The sequence below is a fragment of the Cotesia glomerata genome, linkage group LG3 (genome assembly GCF_020080835.1).
Source record: "Cotesia glomerata isolate CgM1 linkage group LG3, MPM_Cglom_v2.3, whole genome shotgun sequence".
NCBI classification, from domain to species: Eukaryota; Metazoa; Arthropoda; class Insecta; order Hymenoptera; family Braconidae; genus Cotesia; species Cotesia glomerata.
In genome coordinates this window covers 15905055-15921764 of record NC_058160.1, presented here as the reverse complement: position 1 = coordinate 15921764, position 16710 = coordinate 15905055, and the positions used below count along the sequence as shown (strand labels likewise).

At 31.3% G+C, this 16710-nt stretch overlaps 1 protein-coding gene across 1 annotated transcript; it reads right to left on the bottom strand.

Moving 5' to 3' along the window:
* Window positions 1-12529: 12529 nt before the first annotated feature.
* On the bottom strand, window positions 12530-14217 carry LOC123261383. Its single transcript, XM_044722977.1, has 5 exons — window positions 14191-14217; window positions 14000-14128; window positions 13534-13869; window positions 13267-13465; window positions 12530-12988 (listed from the first exon to the last, which is right to left on the bottom strand). The coding sequence occupies exons 1-5, from the start codon at window positions 14215-14217 to the stop codon at window positions 12744-12746; spliced, it is 936 nt and encodes a 311-aa protein (XP_044578912.1). The 3' UTR covers window positions 12530-12743.
* Between the last annotated feature and the right edge of the window lie 2493 nt (window positions 14218-16710).

Below are 16710 nucleotides of genomic sequence, written 5' to 3'. Positions count from 1 at the left end.
ATACAGTTTAATGAGTAAAATAAATTACGTAAGCAAAGTAGATTCATTGAGCAAATTAAAATTTGAACCGAATAAAATAAATTAAAAATCAAAGAATCAACAGTGATTAAAATAATTAATTGTCGATGAAACAACTTCAGATATTGTCTATATTTTGTAATTCTCCAATGTAAAATTTCAATGTTAATTTACAATGAAGTGAATTTTGTATCAATCTAGTTTATGTTTAATAGGGTGATCGTTAAAAATTAAATTTTTTTCCGGCGCCCAAAAAAATCCTTCTTTTTGACGAAAAACTACGGGAAAAATTTTTCTTTTTGATTTTAAACAAAAATAACACGTGCTGACGGTCAATTGAAGTTCATTTTTCGATAAAATTATAGTTTTTGGAAATATTTGCCACAGTATTTAAATTTAGACAAGAAATCATGAAAACAGGCTTGTAGGAAATCAAATTTTCTACAAAACGGTTCCTTTTGGTTTTAGATGAAGTCCATATCCATCGAGATAATCTATTCAGTAAACGTATAAACGTATTCAGTAACGTGCAATATTAATTATCTTAAGTTGAATGCGTCAAAGACCAAAGCTATAATTTTTGGTAGTAATTTTAAAATCAATAGTAATAGCTGTAAGTATGCTGATTGCATTCGAGTAGATAACTGTATTATTCGCTACGACACAGTTGTTAAGTATCTTGGCGTTTTGATTGATTGTACTCTTTCGTGGGATTGTCAGGTTACAGAAGTGTGCAATCGGGCGATGCGGGTGCTAGCGCAGTTGAAGGTAAATAATGAAGTCTTCAATGAGAAATTGCGTATAAAGCTTGTCACCACGCTGATATTTCCGGTGTTTGACTACTGTTGTGTAGGTTACTGTAACATTAGCAATAGTTTGCAGGTGCGGCTGCAGCGTAAAATGAACTCCTGTGTTCGCTATATTTTTAGGGTTTCAAGGGCTGAGCATATTACGTCGTACTTTAAGAGGCTGGGATGGTTGAAGTTGAGTGACAGGAGAAATTATTTCATGGCATGCCTTTTTTATAAAGAAATATGTATGGGCTACCGACAATTGTTCAGATGTAATTTGGAGTTTTTGCCGGTAGCTTTGCGGAGGGGTGATGTAAGGGAGGATTATTTACGCCTGCCTAGATCTAATTGTCGGATATTTGAGAACTCTTTTCTGATCCGCGGGATACGCATTTGGAATGCGCTACCCCCAGAAGTAACTAAAGCTGAAAATTATGAACTGTTCCGTAGTGCGTGCTATAATTATTATTTGCAAAAGTATTAATTTATGATATTGAGCTTTGATTGTCATTATTGTATGCTGCTGTGCCTTGAGTGATATTGAATGATATTAGTTTTGCTTAACTGTGCTATTACCAGGTTTTCTGGCAACTTGTCTCATATCTACCACGATTATAATTTATAATTTATAATTCACGTTATTATTTCATTATAATATGTTTATATTTTATTATTTTCAATTTATGTAATTACATGCTCTGTATTTTACACTGATTATAATGTATAATTATGATGGTCCTGAGGGAGCTAAGGCTCTAGGGTCAATAAAGTTTATTATCTATCTATCTATCTATCTATAAACTCCATTAAGTCGGTCATTTTAGCATTAAAAACTTTATTTTTCCGGAAATATGAAAAATTTTTCCTTGCGTATTCTATAAACTCACATTAAGAAGGTTTGTTCCAATTCCTTTCTCAATCATTTGCTCCCAATTGTCCTGTTACGTGAATACTTCACGTAATAATAACCGTAAATCCTATTTTTTCCCGCTTCACAGCATTATTTAATTTTAAAAATGTGGACCGTAAGATGGACGGTGTAGTGTAATGTACATAGAATAAGTGAAAAGAAAATTTGGTATAGACCGGTGTTTATTTCCTAGCTACAATTTACTGGAGCGAGGATATTTCAATTAAATTGTTGATTTTAAACACACAAAAATAAATTTTTACTCTTAACGATTTATTGATAAATACTTCTTAATAATGTAAAATTACACACTTTTTGATATGTTTAAATTAATTACTGATTAATAGAAAATTGATAAGTTGTCAATAGATATTGAGACACTACAAATGTCCCGATGTTATCAGCCTGGCGAACTACCACCCGAAATTTTCGTTACCGACGCTCGCTAAATTAATGTGTAGCTCCCGTGACGTCACAGGACGACACGAAGAGGGGAAAAAAACGGTTACGAACCTCAAACCTTAAGCATTGATCGACACTTCGATCTATCCCCCGGTGTTAACCACCACGCTAGGTTTTTCATAGTCAAAAATTTACATACTACTATACTACTATTAGGTGACTACTCACCAAAATCTCAATTAATCTAAAAGTTTATTGTTTAATATAATATTCTTTATTATTTTCTATTAATATTATCATTTTATATTAGGTGATTATTTACCACGTTCACTATTGCTACTATTCCATCAGCTATAATTTTAAGTATAAGTATTCATATTTATAAATATTTCGTTAGTTGCGTTACCGAGATATTATAAGTTTTATTTAAAGTGTTGAATTGGTGTAATAAAATCAAGTTTTTATAATAATCCTCATCGCCGATCATCATTCATTGTTGAGACTATCAACATCTATTACCACTATTATTTATAATTTATCAGAGGGTCAGTCAAGGAATAAAGGGTCATCTTTGCAGCAAAAATATTGTAAGTAAGTAAAATAAATTAACTGGCTCAGGTGAGAACTTTTGTCAAAAGAATAAAACCATCATAAAAAGATTAACACATTCAGTAGTCAGAGAGCGGAACATCCCAGAGCAGCGTATCCCATTCTATGAAATTTAAGTGATTATTTGCCTATCCGCGAGGACTTAGTGACTTAAATAATTAAATTTTTAAATAAAGAAAAATTTAGTGTTTCAATATATAGATTGTCGATAGATAGTCGATGTATAGATAGATTGTCGATATATAGTCGATGAATAGATAGATGCAATTGTCTTGTGAGTAGATGACTGACTGAAGAATTTTGTTTGAAGTCGTACAGTCAGAGGTTACAGCTTGAAGTAATAAGGAAAGGGTCGATAGGTGTGGTAACGTTATTTGTGCAAAATTATTGGTAGATGAAAATTGTAGGCGTAAAGAAATAATTTGAAGGTAGAGAGAGTAAGTTAGAGAACAGCTGTTATGCACATGGTTGACAGAAAAATTTTCTCACCGATTAGAAAAAATATTCGTCGTCAAATGCAATAAATAGATAATAAAAAATAAACTCAAGGATACTCAATCCCTAAATTTACGATAGTATTTAAAATTTTAGACTGAAAGGTTTAGTTTTAAATGAGGTACAGCAAATTCTAAAGAGAAAACTATTTAAAAGAATATTCAATAGCTTAAAGAAAAGAAAATAGGCTTATGACCATAAACGGCCTAAAATTATTTTCTAATGCTAAAGTTTTTCTAATAATAAAAGTTTTAGTTAACAAATGTTTTTATGAATAAAATATGTTTAAAAATTAAAAAATTATTTTTACTGCTAAACGAAACAACCGGGTAGCTCAAATGGTAGAGTAGCCGACATGTCTTCGTAAGGTTCTGGGTTTGAATCCCAGTCCGAGCTATCCGAATTTTTTTTGGCATATTCTATAAACTCACATTAAGAAGGTCGTTTTCAATTCTTTTTTCAATCCCTTGCTCCCAATTATTCTGTTACGTGAATGTGGAACCAATGTAGACCAATTTAATAGTCTAGACTTTACGGAAAGGCGCTCCACTCTCCCAGGTGGAAATATGAACAAGATTGATCATAGATAACTTAACGATAGAGGTTTCATTTGAAAACTATTGAATTAAAAATCAGTTACATATGTTAAAATATGGAGAAAATATCTAAAATTCAGAATATTTTGAGAGAATTGTTTATATTTCTGAAAAAATAAAGTTTTTAGTGCTTAAATGACTGACTTAATAGAGTTTATAAGTTTACTAATAAGATTATCTCGATGAATATGAACTTCATCTAAAACCAAAAGGAACCATTTTGTAGAGAATTTATTTTCCTACTAGCCTGTTTTCAAGATTTTTTGCCAAATCTAAATACTGTGACAAATATTTCAAAAAACTATAATTTTATTGAAAACTGAAATTCAATGGACCGTCGGCACGTGTTCTTTTTGTTTAAAATCAGAAAGCAAAATTTTTCCCGTAGTTTTTTCTGAAAAGGAAGGATTTTTTTGGGCGCCGGAAAAAATTTAATTTTTAACGACCGCCCTAATGTTCAATATATATTAAACAAATTAAATAATAATTTTTATTAATAAATCCTGTCCCTCTAATTTTCTGGGTTCCCGGTCTAGTGGTGATAACTCACCAGGACCAAAATAAATCAAATTCGTTTTTGTCCAATCAGGACATAACAGAGTTGTGCGACAGAGACGCAAGACCGAGCGAGAGAGTCAGCCATCTTGTCCCGCGTCAAAACGCTCGGTAGAGGACACGCAAGGTCTAAACGAAAATCTTACTGCGTTGCTAGGCAGAATATAATACTCTGTTAAAATAAAATAAAATAAATGCTAAGTTTCTCGAGCAAACACAATAGAAAGTGAAATGAAATAATTAAGGTAAAATAAAACTTTGTTATTCATAGACAAGTGAAATAGTAAAAATGAATCAAACAAAACCAGTTGATAAATTTTTAATTCATGAAATTAAGTTCTTAATTCAATAAAATAACTCATAAATTCTGATAAGTTAATTCGGACTAAATTAACAATCAATCTAATAAAATAAATTAATAAATTCTGGTAAAATAAATTAGATAGAATTAAGTAAATTCATTTAACAAAATAATTTTGTAAGCACTCGGATGCAACGAATGCTTTGTTGGCAGATTATTAAGACCTCTGTCGACAGATTTGAATTGATCAATTCAAGATACGGAGGCCTCTTGTAATTAAATATTTATTTGTTGTATCATTAAGACCATGTCAATAAATTAGTTAGGGATATTAACTAGGAAGTTGGATTAGGATTTAGAATTGAGTTGATATGAGTAGAATAGTAGAATTAGAGAAATAAGTTTATAAATTTTAATCTGTAGAATATGGGGTATTATCCAGTGTGTTTGGAAAATTGATTATTAGTGTTGGTGGGTAGATTTATCAATTGTAGTGTTGCCTAGGGATTCATGGCATCCTCCTCTGCTACCGGGGCGTACTTAGAAACCGTTGTATAGACGCCGGATTTGGGGTACAACGGTAGTAAGCTAGAAACCGCGGTATAGACGCTCCATATGAGGGTACTGTCGGGAATAGGAACTATGATAGAAACAGCATTATAGACGCTCCATATGAGGGTACTGTCGGGAATAGGAACTATGATAGAAACTGCAGTATAGACGCTCCATATAAGGGTACTGTCGGGAATAGGAACTATGATAGAAACCACGATATAGACGCTCCATAAGAGCGTATCGTCGGAAATAAGCCTATCTGATTATTTTGTAAGGGGTTTTATTTGTGTATTAAGGGTTGGTTAAATAAAATAATTTGTGAAAATGAATTTCTTTCGATCATTTCTGTCTCCTTCCTAATGATCTCTCACGACCCTGTGTCATCACTTCATGTTCTGGTCCAGTTTTTGGACACTGTGAAAAATCCAGTAGTACCCTAAATAAATATAAGGGGCAACCAAGAGAGCGAAACAATTCGTTTCAATATATAAGAAATTATCAGCAAATATATTTAACAACGCAATTTTGGCAATATTAAAAAATTCATAACTTGAATACAAGCTCAATTCCTAAGCTCAAATTTTCAGGGCTTCTTAGGAATATAATAAAGCAACTTTCCTGAATGTTTGAAGGAAATCGAAGTTCGGAGAAAAAAGTTCTACCCATCTGAAAATTTCAATTTTTTTTCAATTTGATTGGTTTCAGATGGCTATAACTTTACTTAATGGAGCAATCAAGTAAAAATTGCATAGATTCTACTAAAGTATACCCCAATAGAAACCATTAGCTGCTGTTCGACCCCTAACTTCAAACACTGTACAAATACAAGTGTTTTACAAACAGGTCAAATTTAACAAAAACCGTTCGTTAGTTAGAGGCTGTCAGCTAAGCCCAAAAGAAGAGAGTGTACTGAGAAGAATGTCGTTTAGTAAGAGTCTTTAAGTTATATAGAAGCTGAGAAATAAATTATTAAAAATCAGTGAAAAATCAACTTTTTTTAAAAATTCAAAAAATTATCCAGCGGCTGGATTTGATTATATCGGGCCCAAATTTTCAGGATCGTCTTTTTTTAAAACGTACTTTTAGGGAAAAAATCGGCATCAAAATCGTTGACCTAAGTGCGCAAACTTTCGACGAAAATTAATGGATCTGCCCATATGTAAGTATATAAGTACGTATTCATAATGTAGTGCATTGAAAAAATTAGTACATCTTTGTTGCTCATCTTCTACGATTGGACTCATTCGAAAGCAGTGATCTCGAATGAACTTCCTAGTCACGGCGTCGTTGCTTACGTATCGTAAATGACTACGTTTAATAATCACGTAGTCAATACTTAAGAGCATGTCGACTTGAATAAAATAGAGAAAAACACGTACGTAATCAACTAACTCGAAACGTAGAGGAAGAAAGTTTTTAGCTTCTCCTTTCTCTCTGCGTTTTCGTAGCTACATCATTCGTTCAACATTCTAGAAATGGTGCTGCTAGTTTCTCAAAAGATTAATTATTTGATTGACATTTTTCAACGGCTGTTTCGATTTTTCATAGTAGAAGTATTTGTTCACTCCTTTAGCTACTCCCTTCTCCTCGTAACACTTGAGCAGCCGAATTGACAAAGGTAGATGACTCCAACCTACCATTCTTGGTTTAAACATACTCGGTGGTCTGGCGCTCCGTTTACAACGGATTTGAACAGAACTAGACGCCAAACTCTACCGAGTCTGTGGATATCTGCGATTTAGAATGTATAAAGAGTTAAAATTGTTTTTGCCCTAAAGGGAAATATCACTCCTCATGAGACTTTCCTCCGCACGGAGCACTAGCGAAGTTATTGATGCTAACTAGTGTCTCTCTTTCTTCAGTTATAAATCTGTAACACTATTTTTCTCCGTATCGAAAATATGCACCGGAGGCGGAAATACCGGCCGGGTAGAATATATTACGCTCGCCCTGAAAATATGTAAATATACCCGTCGACGAAACAGGCTGGGTTAGGAATCCCTATGGCCGCCAGACAATTTTTCTAAAATTTCTAAAAATCTTAATCACCAGGGGCAGCACCGATCAATCTATTATTGATTTGAAATTAATACGACAGGAATAGAAATAAATTCCAAAGCAAGGACAATAATAGCTTGAATCCCGAAGAATAAATATTTTCCCAAATATAGATATATAATATAAGTAGAGAATAAAGGTAAATTACAGTAGCGAGCACAAAGAATAAATAAGAAAAATGAATAAAGAATGAAATTAAATTTAAAAAAAGGAAGTAAAATTTATTCTAAGAAAACGGCTCAAGAGGTTTAAAAATGTCAAATATATCAGGGGTTTATTATTCAAATCTCAATTATAAATTATAAAATAAATTTTTTTATTATTTTTTCTAAGCTACAATACACGGAAAGAAAATTGAAGGAATTTTTACTATTTCACTATTGTATTTTTACTGAATTAAATAGGAATGGTGGACTATACTTTTCATTTAGTAATTTTCACGATTTACTATTGTAAATTTTATCCAACAAACAAGGCTAGCAAGAAACTTAAAAAGTCGAATAATATAGAGCAAATTATACAATATGTGTTTGTAAACTTTACAATTCAACGATTGTAAAAATTAACAGTCAGTTTTTTTAAAAGAAATTTTAGGGAGGGAGAGAGATAGAAGGTTGGACTAACTGGTACCTATACAGTAACCGGAAAAAGAAATCGGAATTTACGTCCTATCCGGGAATTGAACCCAGAACTGTTTGTTGGCAGCCAGAGACTCCCCCTCTACGCTATCCGAGGTAAACTAGTACCAATGTCCTTTAACATTAGCATAAGCTCGGAGTCTAGCGCTGTGCACGGCCATCGCTTACACTAAATGAGAAACATTCCAATTCAACTATTGTAAAATTTGTTATAGTTCTATTGAAAAGATACAGAGGCAGCACTGAATATATTGATCTCTTACTTTTTATAATAGTAATATCGTACTTTTTCTAATCGTAAGTTGTAAAATTTCATGAATAAATAGTAAATTTTCTTCTAAAATATTTAATAATTAATAGTAATTAAAGTATTGTCCAGCTTTACAATAGTTGTATCGTAAACTGTCCCAGAAATTTTTTTTCGTGTACAAATTATTAATTCTATAATTTGTTATTATAACAATTTGTAATTATAACGAATTTAACGAATTTTATCACTCACACACTCACAATATAATTGACTTAAAACTACAGCCTAACTGTCGGCTGACCAGAACCGTAAAATTACTCTGCACAAAGACCGCAGTGTGACAGAGACCGTCTAACCTAAATGGCAGCTATCCAGAGCCAAACAGCTAACACCTGACTAACTAACGTATTACTAAATTTTTAACTGTAACGTTCCCAAATTTTGGGTAATTAATTAATATAACTCAGATTAGTGACTTTAGGAAGTCTATAGACTCCAGACGCACCGTCACAAGATAAGCACTTCAACTATGATAATTTTCCTATAATAATAATATAAAAATTGCTGATCGTGATCATTTGTGGTATTTGTCCAATAAAATGAGGGGTCCCTTTGGCACCTCTTGGAAAATCCTCTGAAGGTGATGGGAATAGCCACTCACGAATCTTTCTGATAACAGGAAGGAGAGAGAACAACCAAAAGGCTCTTCTCCGTAGGTATTGGACAGGGTGGAACACCCTGTGGGTGTTCCCACTATCCTGTCAATGATTAAGTTCAGTGGTTAAAATTAGTTACGTTTATTTAATATATATGATTATGGCGGAGCCAAGACAACGGAGCGGAGCTCCGTGCTCTATAAAATCTCGTCAAAGACTGACTTCTTTAGTCTGCATAAATGATACAATAATTTGTCAGCCATTGTTGGATCTCAAATTCCACGCAGGGAACGCCGTCGAGAACCGGATCACACGCTGACGCGGCTGTTTAGCCTAACTCTGAGTCGCAATGACTTCTTGTCAGCTGAGATTGCCGTTGTTTCGCCACCAGCGAAGCAAGGAATCTCTGCATGTGTGATTCCGCGAATTTTACTTATCGCGAATCACTTATATTTAATAATAATTTTAGCTGGAACGCCACATGACTATCAACGAAACACCTCGCACAAAGACCGCAGCGCACGAGGGATCGCCAATAATACACAGCTACAGAAGTAATAGCCTCGTGACTGCAACGTAAGCCAAGAAACCTCTGCAGCTCACACACATAACCCGTATACACACACACACACACACACACACACACACACACACACACACACACACACACACACACACACACATACACTAAATTTACTTTACTTTTATTTATAAAAATTTATACCAATTTAATTCAAGAAAAATATTAACATTAAATCTCAAACTAAAAATCTTCAATCATTAGCTAGTGATTAATTTACATGATAATTGCAACTTATAATTAAATTCACTGAAAATCTAAACTAAATCCAACTCATAAATTTATTTTAAATCAATTCCTGAGTTTAATACTCAACCATAGTAATTAAAATATATTCTTAAGAAATTTCACTATATAATCCTAACTATAAATTCTTGGACTTAATATCGACGCTGATAAATAATTAACAAATAATTTCCGATAAAATAATGAATTAATTCATCTAAATAATTTCCAGAACATCAATTCAATTTAATAAATTATTTTAGTCTTAATAAATAATTATGCATTAAACTATCTTAACATTAGAATTAATAACCATAAAATTCCTTCTAGTAAATCTATCTCGAACACGTTGTAATATTAATAAATAAATCCGCAATGAATAATATTAATAAAATTAAATTATTAAATTATTAATAAAATTAATTAATTGAATAAATCGGTGTAAAATATTCAATAAATATAATTGAGAAAAATTTGCGTTCCTAAAATGGACGCTAAAATATTCGTTAGTACTTGAGTTTTGACCTTGGGTCCGGATTATCTACGATGTAAAAATTTAACCGGCGCTTGACTAGAATTCGTGAGAAGACATCTTAATTTCATGAAAAATTTACCATTGGGTTTTATCTGACTAAAATGTGCAATATAATTTGTACAATTCAGAACCGTTTTCAGATGATCAGTAATTGAATAAAGAACGCAGTAAATTAAATTTAAATAAAATAAATTCTAACGAAATTACGAACTTTTTCACCACAAAGTCTCTGAGTGACGCCCGGGTAAAGATCCCCTTGAGGACCACTCAGCACCGACTAACGAATATTAATTAAATAAAAATTAAACAAATCTTTGAATTATTGCGAATTAAATAATTGAGAAATAAATAATAATAAGAGGAGAAGTTAACCCGGTGTTAGGTAAACCGCGGTCCACTTCTAGCACAAAGAGTAATTATTGATACCCTGATGAAAATCTGACGATCTAACTCACTGTTGAGATTGAAGTCCTAGTTGTTGTTGGCTTCTTTCGACTGGTAACTACTCCGGGGATCGGTCCCTCTTGATTTTCGTGGCACTCTGTCTGGTGGTTACACCACTTCTGCCGCTTGCAATGCACAGCGTATAATAACCCAAAACTATCCCCTCCCTTTCTCTCTCTAGGCCCGAAGTTCGAAACGCGCCGGTGCTGCGTCGAACAATTATCGATATCAAGTTATCCCATTCAAGAGTTATTTGAATAAGAAAGTGAAGAAATATGAATTTGTATGAATATAAAAAAATTTGAAATTCTGGCATTTCTAGATTACTTGACCGATTAAGTTCATCTTTGAATTTGACTTTGATATCTATCTGTAGAATAAGTATGTCGAGTTAGAGTTTGGTGAAGATCCGTTGTAAATTGGCGACGCTATCATCGTGACAAGCCGCGTTTTATATATATATATATATATATATATATATATATATATATATATATATATATATATATATATATATATATATACTAGCTGACCCAGCAAACGTTGTTTTGCCATGTGAAAAATTTCTAGAGAATTTCTAGTGTCGAAAAAAAATTACTAACTTATTGGAAGTGTATAAGGATGTGGAATATGAGTGAAAAAGGCCTGGAGCGCTGTGAACGATGAGGGAATGTTGTTTAAAAATAACAAAACACCAAACATTAATTGTTTTAATTTATTAAGAGTAATAATTATTTATATAATTAATTAATTACATAATATTAATCTCTTAATGCTGCAGCGTGAACAATATTTTTTGTTAGCCAGTCTAATCTCATGACTTCATTGCGTTCAGCTCGTGTATCGTCTGATTGTTCTTGACGCAATTGCGCCATTCTCACACGCGCTCGGCGTGTATTTTCTTCCTGAACTTGTTCTTCGGTTCTTTGGGCTCTTCTATTTCGAATGCTTTTAGATTTATTTGTATCACATCTCAAATTGGCCCCTTTGCGTTTTGTTGGCATTGTTCACTGTACAATACAAAACACACATGAATAGAACTGATTGAATTAGTTAATGATTATATTTAATTATTATATTAATCATTTTTTTTACCTTTGATTACATTAAATATACAAGTAAAAAATAAATAGTTTCACGAAAGCGAAAAATTTTATGTTTCTTAATTATATCGATAATACATATTGTTAGAAATAGTGAAAAAAAAAAATTCTGTCGAAGTTAGAGCTATTATAAGTAAACACAAAAAAAAAATTTCCCAATTGTAATAAAAATCCATAGATTCGGTAGAATCTGGCGCCAAGTCCCGTTCAAACGGAGCGCCAGACTACCGAGTGTGTATACCCTGGCAGATCTGATTTACCGTGATGCACGGTGATTGCACGGTGATTTCACCGTGACCGTTCACCGTGAATCACGGTAAAATCACCGTGGTTCACGGTAAGATCACGGTGACATCACGGTGCTTTACCCATATCCCTGACGGATCCAATTTACGGTTATAAACGGTGATTTTACCGTGATTCACGGTGACATCACGGTGCTTTACCCATATCCCTGACGGATCCAATTTACAGTTATAAACGGTGATTTCACCGTACCTAATTACCTTGAGTTCACTCTAATTCACGGTGATATTACTGTAATTTATTTATACAGCAAATCCGATTCACTGAAATTTACGGTGGCTTTACCGTTTTTTTTTCACTTTCAATCACAGTAAAATTACTGTAATTCATGGTGCTACTATTGATAATTTTGGTGAATCACGGTGATTTTATTATGTTTTATCACGTAATTATAATAAAATAACAACGCTACAGTTGATTAAGTTAATGTATTATTTCTTTATTAATAAAAATTAATAATTATCAATAACCATATAAAAATAGTATTTTAAACTGTACCAATCATTAAATAATAATTATCTTTCATGATTATGTGACCAATCACTCTCCGTTTTTTGGCATATTTTTCATTGACTGCATCTTGCGTTTATATTCTCTCTCCCGTTCTTTTAATTCCTCTTCTTTACGCTTCAACTCTAACTCTTTGTTCATTAACTCCTCTTGTTTCACTCGCAACTCCTCAACAGAAGTCTTTTCTTTCTCTTGATTTGTGGCCTTTATTTCTTCTTTTTTTTTTTTATCAACTTCTCTATTGCATCGTCTATTTCTGCTATATCCTGGTATTTATTCGATAATTTAAGAATTGTTGGTTTTTCATTTGTATTTGCATTCTTCATTTTTTTACGTCTTGCTTTAAAATGGCTGCTGGCACAGTTGCGAATTTCTTCATCTAATTTATCTGCATTCTTTTTCTTGTTCATAAATTTTAATTGAACTTCATCATTTATCGCGTTAAAAATTTCTGAAAAATGAAATAAAAATGTAAGAAAAAATAATAAAACATAAAATAAACATTTTCACACCGGCTAATTGTTCAACTTCAATTGCAATGAAAAGCAAAATTTAAAGTGTTAAATTATATTTATAAATTTAAAATTTAAAGTATTTTCAGCAGTATAATGATTCGCTATTCTAGGAGTGAGCTAAAAAACTGTAATTTGTAATCATTGTATTAGTATATAACGGGTGAAAATAATTTGTGAGCGGTATTATTATTATAAATAATTGAGTAAATGTTACCTTTAATAGGTAATAATTCAGCAGGTCTGATCTGTTTTAAATAAGGTTTATCTGATCGTTTCTTTAAACAATACTTAGAAGCCTGTTCATCAGTCCAATACCCACTCATAATACTAGATATTCTAGATAGAATATTCTTGGCGCTTTTAGCTTTATTATAGTAGCTTTCATCCATCCTATATCCTGCTACAACTACGGTCTAAAATCATAAAATTTCTTTAAGAATTTTTACACACACATAATAACGTGATATTTATATCAACTTACTTTGTTATTTTTATCAGCAGTCAATGAACGACCTTTATTGTTATCATGAGTCTCTGTTATATTTTCTTTATTTGAACAGATTTTCCCATCATTACATTTAGCTTGTTTTTGTTTAGGCAACCCAAGTCCTTCGTCATAGCTAGTACTGACACTTCGATCCTCTTCGTTTAATAAATCAACATTATTTTCATCATCATCACTTCCAACTTTTTCAACACTCTCTCTTTTTTTATTATCGTTGGCAGTGATTGTTGCAATAGTGGCTGAACTGAATTGAGATAATTTTTCACAGGAATTGTCAGCATTTTGAGGAGAAGATAAATCCAATACCAATTCCTATAGATAAAAATAGTTTATCAGATGCTATTATACTTTTTTTTTAATAAGTGACTAGTGAAATAACTTTATGCGCTAAAAAATACTTATTAAGATTGTTATTATTATTATTGTTGAAATTCATACATACCTCGCTGTCTTTTTTATTCTGACCAATTATATTAGTTGATTTATTTCCTTTTAATTTTGTACTTATAGGGCTTACCACGATTGTTGACTCCTGATTACGGGAGCCTGCCCCTAAGATTTCTTCATCTGACTGTGGATGAAACAAAACATTAGAAAATTAAGAATTTGTTACGTCAAAAATCATAAAAATACAGTATCAAAGAATTTAGTGTCGAGCATTTGTATAATATATTTGTTGCAGTATTCAGTCTTTTAAAAGTATAAGTAAGCTTTAGGGTGCCTCACTAACACAACAATGCTTAAGAAGCTGTAAGATGGTCATCCGTCGGTAATTCGATCTTACCCATGACAGCAAACGCCACTAGCGGTAAAATATTTAATTAAAAATAAACGACCTTATGAATTAAATGAATCCTGTAAATTAGTGACATCTACATCACTTATTTGTATTTTTCAACTACAAAATTGGCAAATCAAAATGATTTCACGTACAATAGTAATAAAATTATGTATTACATGGACAACCAATTTGAAGTAAGTATAAAGCGAATACTAATTTAGAGCGAATGAAATTGAATAAAGTATTCAACCATATTGTTTGGATCAAAACAATTAGAAATAAGTTGAAAATACAAATGTGAGTAATAAAAGGTGTATTTTTAATAATATTGAGAAATTCACGCTCCGTTCATGGAAAAATTTGTATCGTAATTCATGTATGAGAAAGAAATAATTTTTCCAATGTTCTTTGACTTTTCTCAATAGAATTCATCTTTTGAGAATAAGAAACTCAAACTCAAAAAATGCTAAGTACTTATTTCAAAAATATAATTTTTATATAGAATAAAAAATTTTGCAAGCCCCCTTTCCGTTTACTAAAAGCACTTCATGAATACAATTTGCAGCATTTCTATTTGCAAGATGCAAATAAACGATGTAAATTTGTGTAAAAGTATAGATAACTTGTGAACGGCGTTTTTTTTTTTTTTAATCTTATCGATTTCTCAACGCACTTCTAATTTAATAAAAGGTGTTCAAAAAAAAAATATTTTTTTTTATCCAGAACTTTCACAAAAATTTGTAAAATTGCTCAGCAATATTCAGGCAAAAAAAAAATTTCTGAACAGCGTTATGCCGAAATCAAATCGATTTCTCAACGCACTTCTAATTTAATAAAAGGTGTTCAAAAAAAAAATATTTTTTTTTATTCAGAACTTTCACAAAAATTTGTAAAATTGCTCAGCAATATTCAGGCAAAAAAAAAAATTTCTGAACAGCGTTATGCCAAAATCAAATCGATTTCTCAACGCACTTTTAATTTAATAAAAGGTGTTCTAATTTAAAATTGACGTTCGCAGCATGCAGAATTATTAAAAAATAGATTCTCATTGAACTTCATGCAAAAAATTCATTATAGTTGTTTTCTTACCAAAAGAATAAATTCTAAATTAAAAAATATGAACTTTCTTACGCTTCAAGAAAATATCATCTATTGTCGAAGTGTCTTTGAGTGGAGACATTTAGCTGATCTCGAAAATGGTAAATACCGATCAGTAAGATAGTCAGCAAAATTACGAGCAATATATACTCGAGCTCGGTCCCAACTTCTAGGCTCTGTCATTACTAATGACAATGACATTGAGAACACCTGAAAAAAATTAGATATTAATAAATTTTACATTGAAGTCGTTCATTCGTAATTTTCTTACCTGGAACCCTTCATTATTGAAAAGATTGTAATTGATTAATTTTTATATTACTTCCATATGTTTACAATTTTCGATTTAGGAAACTAATTCATTGACTATATAAATAGGACAAATTGAATTAAAAAACTGATTATTTGTATTGAGTTTTTACATAAAACTTTAAATTTCAACACTTGCTCGGCTATAACAATTCAACAAGTAGTTTTTTGCTAACAAAAGTATTATTTTCACTATTTTCGCATCTACTAAACTTCTTCAATTGTATTTTGTAATTTCCTGCGAGAGCACTATCATTTTTTATAATTTAATAAATTTTCAATCAATTATTTCTTTTTTCAAATAGCATTTTTTAGCTCAATACCTCCACAATAATTTTAATTTTTTTAAAATAGTTTTTTTAGATAATATTTATTCTTAACGCGTTAACGCCAGTAACATCTTATTGATCCATGAAATATATTTAAATATAATTGTCCGTCTCACCACCCTTGTAACAATTAAAATTTCTAATCTATACAGAGTTTCTACATACAACTTTAAATTTCAACACTTGCTCGAATATAACAATTCAACAAATATTTTTTTGCTAACACAAGTATTACTTTCACTACTTCCTCATCTACTACATTTTTTCAATTATATTTTGATATTTCCCGCAAGAGCACTATCATTTTTTATGTTTTTATAATTTTTTTCTTACAATTATTTTTTAATTCGATCCCTCCACACTAATTTAAATTTTCTAAAAATGTTTTTTTAATATAATTTTTTTTTTCATTGCTTTAGCGACAAATACATTTTTTTGATCCATAAAATATATTTAAATATGATTGTCTATCGTGCTATCCCTGTATCAATCAAAATTCCTAATCTATAAAGTGTTTTCTCTTATAATTTTTAATTTCAACACTGTCTCAGCTATGATAATTCAACAAATATATTTTTGTGAATATTTTTTTTTTTAACACAAGTATTAATTTACTATTTTCTCATCTACTACATT

Bases quoted from the DNA above. Each gene is read 5' to 3' on its own strand.
- LOC123261383 (XM_044722977.1), bottom strand. From the start codon at position 14,217: ATGCTCGACACTAAATTCTTTGATACT. The intron at 13,466-13,533 runs GTAAGTTGATAT...TTATGATTTTAG, and splicing joins CTGCTGATAAAAATAACAAA to ACCGTAGTTGTAGCAGGATA. The intron at 12,989-13,266 runs GTAACATTTACT...TTCATTTTTCAG, and splicing joins TGAATTATTACCTATTAAAG to AAATTTTTAACGCGATAAAT.